The sequence below is a fragment of the Trichomycterus rosablanca genome, chromosome 2 (genome assembly GCF_030014385.1).
Source record: "Trichomycterus rosablanca isolate fTriRos1 chromosome 2, fTriRos1.hap1, whole genome shotgun sequence".
Taxonomy (NCBI): Eukaryota; Metazoa; Chordata; class Actinopteri; order Siluriformes; family Trichomycteridae; genus Trichomycterus; species Trichomycterus rosablanca.
Window position 1 is genome coordinate 563677 of NC_085989.1, and position 6324 is coordinate 570000.

General features: G+C 45.9%; 1 protein-coding gene across 2 annotated transcripts in view; it reads left to right on the forward strand.

Moving 5' to 3' along the window:
- The first annotated feature begins 1394 nt into the window (after window positions 1-1394).
- Window positions 1395-6324, forward strand: part of mindy1 (MINDY lysine 48 deubiquitinase 1) — an 18673-nt gene continuing 13743 nt past the window's right edge. For both annotated transcript variants that reach the window (XM_063009260.1, XM_063009261.1), the window contains exons 1-3: window positions 1395-1521; window positions 3192-3967; window positions 4052-4109. In XM_063009260.1, coding sequence (XP_062865330.1) covers window positions 3353-3967; window positions 4052-4109 — 673 coding nt within the window. In that variant the 5' untranslated portion in view covers window positions 1395-1521; window positions 3192-3352. The remainder of the gene's footprint in view (window positions 1522-3191; window positions 3968-4051; window positions 4110-6324) is intronic.

The following is a 6324-nucleotide window of genomic DNA, read 5'->3' on the forward strand; positions in this document are numbered from 1 at the left end:
GTCCTGCACTACACTGAAACACTGGGCAGGAGAAGATACAGGGCACCACACACCCATTCACACCTAGTAATCATTCTAAACTTTCACTCTACCTATTGGCATGTTTATATAGTAAGATTAACCCAGTAGTGCCCTAAAGAAGACCATACGTACACAGAAAGAACATGCCAAATTCTACATAGACAGTAGAAGAGGCAGTGATAGAACCCTGGTTGCTGAGGCTGTGCAGGGCCATCACATCACACTGCATCACGATACTTTTCCTTCCTCAATTAAGCAGCAAAAATCTTTTAAAAATGACACTTGAGTATAAATATTAAAATTAAGCCTTGCTCAGGGGTCCAACAGTGTCTCTAGTCCAGTATAATAACCACTAAGCACCATTTATCACTGCACTTTAGATCACATTGAATGCTGTACTATATTTAACATTTAATGGTATACTAATTCTTCTTTACTTCTCTGTGCCCATATAAACTGTTATAGTTTGTCTTTAGATAGATAGATAGATAGATAGATAGATAGATAGATAGATAGATAGATAGATAGATAGATAGATAGATAGATAGATAGATAGATAGATAGATAGATACTTTATTAATCCCGAAGAAAATTAAGGAAATTACATAAAACATAAAAACAACATATCTCAGTGCTCTGTACCTAATAACTTAAGAGGAAATTTGTCCAGCTGGTCAGTAATCCAATAACCACACAAAATAAAAACAGTTCTGTTATGAATTATAAAGTGACACTATCCACAGTCAAGCAAGCTTGACATCGCCATCGGCTGGGTTCCATTCACAAGTGTATCATTTGATCTGTATATACCATCAGTATTTGCAGTATTCACACCAGCACAACAATAATGTATATATTGAATATATCTGTTATACTTATATACTCTACTTTATTTATCGTCATTCATTACTCATTCATTTAGCCACTTTTATTCACCTTTCATCACTCTGTAATTATATAATAGTCTATACACTGTACAATCAGCATTATCTGTTTAATACTCTTTAACTTGTGTCTCCTTATATCATTTATGTGGTCACTTCTGCACTTTGGCTGTATTATATGTAAATAATCTCTATCTTGCACTTGTAATTAGATGCTCCTGCATTTCATTGGCTCTGTACTTGTACTCTGCACAATGACAATAAAGTTGAATCTAAACTAATCTAATCTAATCGATCTACACGATAAACTAAACAGCGGTTTGGGACGCAACCAGAGCGCCGCACATAAATGCGCATGCGCACATTTACACTCGTTAGGCGACATACACAGGCGCCCTTGCTTGTAGTGTGCCACCAGTTTGAAACACGACCCCATGACGTCACTGTTTACATGACTCGGGGTGGTTAAAAACAAACAGAGCGGAAGTGGTGACGCTAGCAATTCTGTTCTGTTCGGTTTAATTTTAATTAATTCATTATTAGTGTGTTATTAACGTCTGAGAGTTGTGATAGTTCAGGACAAGAAGTGCAGATAAACGACATGCACACATTTACGGTGAGTTATTACTGCTTTATTACACACTGTTAGCACTGACGCTAATAGATGCTAACTGAAGTACAGTACACTGCTTTACTTTGATAAAGTTTTATTTAATAATTCATGCTCATGATGTTACACTGAACAGCCTCAATCTGACCCATTAAAACTGAGTTAAGTCCACATCCATCAGTAAATAAGCTGTTAGATGCCACTCATGGAAGGTCAGGATTTCTGCAGCTCCTCCTTTGCTGTGACTGGATTGTTTTAACTGGGTGGAAACTGGTTCCTCACACTGAGGACAGATGTGTCCTGATGTGTCCTGATGTTTAGATATCATCCAATAAACACACAGAATTACAAGCTGCTGGAACATTGGTGTCACTGTCCACAGTCAAGCCAGCTTTACTTCCCCAGTGTCTCACAAAGCTAAAAGCAGGATCTTCTTTTCTTGCTTCGTAAAGCCTGTTCAACTGTGGACAGCTTTGTTTCAGCTCCAGTGGTTCTTGGGAAAATTCCATCTCGGCACAAGCTGTTTTATCTCCAACCCTTGACAAAGAGACCTCTGTTCCATGTAGTTTCCAATAGACCCAGTCTAGAGATGGGTGATAAGATAACAATCATTGATTAGAACCAGTCAGAGTTTGTTTCTAACTTATACAAAGCCGATTCTAAAAGAAGTCGGGACGGTGATAAGGTTCTGTAAGGGTTTGGGAGCTGAGCCAATCATGTCTGTGCGGGTGCCCGGCTGGTCGTCACTAGCAAGTCAAGTCAAGTCAAATTTATTTATACAGCGCTTTTTACAATGAACATCGTCTTAAAGCAACTTTACAGAATCCAGGACCAACAGACCAAAAAAACCCTGTTGAGCAGCCGATGGCGACAGTGGCAGGAAAAAACCCTTAAAAATACAGGAAGGAACCTTGAGAGGAACCAGACTCAGCAGGAACCCCCGTCCTCCTCGGGTGGCCTGGAGGAAACTTTAAATAAACAGGATTCACACAAATCATACAAATACAAAATTAAATTGAACTGAAAGTTATAACTAGCAAAAAAATAATGTGAGTTCTTCATTATTCAGTCCAGTCTGTGATAAAGTCCGTTGTAAGTTCTGGACATTTTTAGTCAAACACGCCAGGTTTCCGTCACATCTAGTAGGAGCAGCATTGTTGGCACGGCAGTCTCGACTTGCAGTCTTTAACCTCGAGAGGGTGAACAGGTCTCCGTCAGAACCACCCCGGGGTAAAACAACAGAAGGTGTAGTTACAGTGTGAAATCAGCATTGAGGGCTGGGACCCTCACACACCCCCTTGGAGACAGCTTCCATCTGCTTGCGATGTCGTCTCACTGAGAGCCGTATTGCGTTCGGAGAGACACACTAAGCTCCCCAGATCATCCATCACCAGTGCAGGCGCCTCGACCAGACAGCAGAGGGCGCTGTTGTACCATAGTGATGAATTTAGACGTTTCTGCTCCTATACAGGCGGTGGTTCTGGAGGCTGGCGTGGTGCCACCCGAGCGCCCTGCTTGTTCTGTTTATTTACGGATCACTGCTCTGTTTTTGTTCACATTTTACCTGCTGTCCCAACTCAGAAACCAAAAACAAACTCCTGGTTACACGTCCGATCTGATCATTTTAATCACGAACGCTTATGTTCATGTTGTTTTTTTTGTGTACCTGGACCCAGGCTGGCACAAACATGTGGAGCTGACATTACAGCGGATCGTGCCCGCTTAACACCCAACTCTCAGCCGAGTTCAGACCGTCAGTTTGCTTCAGCATAAAGCGCTTCAGCTGATCCGCATCAGGGCTCCGAAAACCAGCGAACCCACGCCTGAGTGCCAGGCCATGGCAGAACCCAGTTCAGAATCAGCTGATGGATGCGTTCGGGCGAAAACCGAAGTCCAGGGTGAAGACGTCGCCACGCGAGAGCACAACAAGAGCGCCCAGAGAGACGGAGGCGCCGCGTCTTCCAAACATGACAAGGACACGGAGGCTCTGCCGTCCCACACGAGCACCACCGGCTCCGATCCGGACGAGGTCAGCACGCTGACCAGCAGGAGCCTGTCTGAGATGGAGGACACGTCCCTTTTGGGCAGCGCGTCCTCGGTGAGCAGCGTGACGGACGACGTTCCTTCTGTCTCCACCGCCAACGTGTTCGAGGAGAACGGGGCGTCCGCGGAGGAACCTCAGACGTCTGGCAGATCCACCATGGACTGTACGTCCGAGGTGCCGCCATCCTGGAGCACCGATACCAGCGCGGAGGTGGCGCAGGCGGCGCTGCCGGGTCCCGCCCCGGGACACGCCCCGGGACCCTCAGCCGGCCCTCCGCCCTCCGTGCAGGAGTATTACTATGTGAAGTGGATCACGTGGAAGGAGCAGAAGACTCCCATCATCACGCAGAGCGAGAACGGACCCTGCCCCCTGCTGGCCATCATGAACATCCTGTTCCTCAGGTGGAAGGTGAGCGGCCGTCTCACAAAACAAACGTCTGCTGGTAAATAACGCCGTCGCTCCAGGCTCTTAATCATCTATTACCTTTTACAGGCAAAGTTACCGGCTCAGACTGAGGTCATCACCATCGAGGAGCTCATGGCTCACCTGGGTAGGTTCTTCTGCACCTGTTCAGCCTACAGCAGTTTAGTCCCCTGTTCAGCCTACAGCAGTTTAGTCCCCTGTTCAGCCTACAGCAGTTTAGTCCCCTGTTCAACCTACAGCAGTTTAGTCCCCTGTTCAACCTACAGCAGTTTAGTCCCCTGTTCAGCCTACAGCAGTTTAGTCCCCTGTTCAACCTACAGCAGTTTAGTCCCCTGTTCAGCCTACAGCAGTTTAGTCCCCTGTTCAGCCTACAGCAGTTTAGTCCCCTGTTCAGCCTACAGCAGTTTAGTCCCCTGTTCAACCTACAGCAGTTTAGTCCCCTGTTCAGCCTACAGCAGTTTAGTCCCCTGTTCAGCCTACAGCAGTTTAGTCCCCTGTTCAGCCTACAGCAGTTTAGTCTAGTCCCCTGTTCAGCCTACAGCAGTTTAGTCTAGTCCCCTGTTCAGCCTACAGCAGTTTAGTCCCCTGTTCAACCTACAGCAGTTTAGTCCCCTGTTCAGCCTACAGCAGTTTAGTCCCCTGTTCAACCTACAGCAGTTTAGTCCTCTATTCAGCCTACAGCAGTTTAGTCCCCTGTTCAGCCTACAGCAGTTTAGTCCCCTGTTCAGCCTACAGCAGTTTAGTCCCCTGTTCAACCTACAGCAGTTTAGTCCCCTGTTCAGCCTACAGCAGTTTAGTCCCCTGTTCAGCCTACAGCAGTTTAGTCCCCTGTTCAACCTACAGCAGTTTAGTCCCCTGTTCAGCCTACAGCAGTTTAGTCCCCTGTTCAGCCTACAGCAGTTTAGTCCCCTGTTCAACCTACAGCAGTTTAGTCCCCTGTTCAGCCTACAGCAGTTTAGTCCCCTGTTCAGCCTACAGCAGTTTAGTCCCCTGTTCAGCCTACAGCAGTTTAGTCCTCTATTCAGCCTACAGCAGTTTAGTCCCCTGTTCAGCCTACAGCAGTTTAGTCCCCTGTTCAGCCTACAGCAGTTTAGTCCTGTCTATTCAACCTACAGCAGTTTAGTCCTGTCTATTCAACCTACAGCAGTTTAGTCCTGTCTGTTAAACCTACAGCAGTTTAGTCCTGTCTATTCAGCCTACAGCAGTTTAGTCCTGTCTATTCAACCTACAGCAGTTTAGTCCTGGCTGTTCAGCCTACAGCGGTTTAGTCCTGTCTGTTCAACCTACAGCAGTTTAGTCCCCTGTTCAGCCTACAGCAGTTTAGTCCTGTCTATTCAACCTACAGCAGTTTAGTCCTGTCTGTTCAACCTACAGCAGTTTAGTCCTGTCTATTCAGCCTACAGCAGTTTAGTCCCCTGTTCAGCCTACAGCAGTTTAGTCCTGTCTATTCAGCCTACAGCAGTTTAGTCCCCTGTTCAGCCTACAGCAGTTTAGTCCTGTCTATTCAACCTACAGCAGTTTAGTCCTGTCTATTCAACCTACAGCAGTTTAGTCCTGTCTGTTCAACCTACAGCAGTTTAGTCCCCTGTTCAGCCTACAGCAGTTTAGTCCTGTCTATTCAGCCTACAGCAGTTTAGTCCCCTGTTCAGCCTACAGCAGCCTACAGCAGTTTAGTCCTGTCTATTCAACCTACAGCAGTTTAGTCCTGTCTATTCAGCCTACAGCAGTTTAGTCCTGTCTATTCAACCTACAGCAGTTTAGTCCTGGCTGTTCAGCCTACAGCGGTTTAGTCCTGTCTGTTCAGCCTACAGCAGTTTAGTCCTGTCTATTCAGCCTACAGCAGTTTAGTCCTGTCTATTCAGCCTACAGCAGTTTAGTCCTGTCTATTCAACCTACAGCAGTTTAGTCCTGTCTATTCAGCCTACAGCAGTTTAGTCCTGTCTATTCAGCCTACAGCAGTTTAGTCCTGTCTATTCAGCCTACAGCAGTTTAGTCCTGTCTATTCAGCCTACAGCAGTTTAGTCCTGTCTATTCAGCCTACAGCAGTTTAGTCCTGTCTATTCAGCCTACAGCAGTTTAGTCCTGTCTATTCAACCTACAGCAGTTTAGTCCTGTCTATTCAACCTACAGCAGTTTAGTCCTGTCTATTCAGCCTACAGCAGTTTAGTCCTGTCTATTCAACCTACAGCAGTTTAGTCCTGTCTATTCAACCTACAGCAGTTTAGTCCTGTCTATTCAGCCTACAGCAGTTTAGTCCTGTCTATTCAGCCTACAGCAGTTTAGTCCTGTCTATTCAGCCTACAGCAGTTTAGTCCTGTCTGTTCAACCTACAGCAGTTTAGT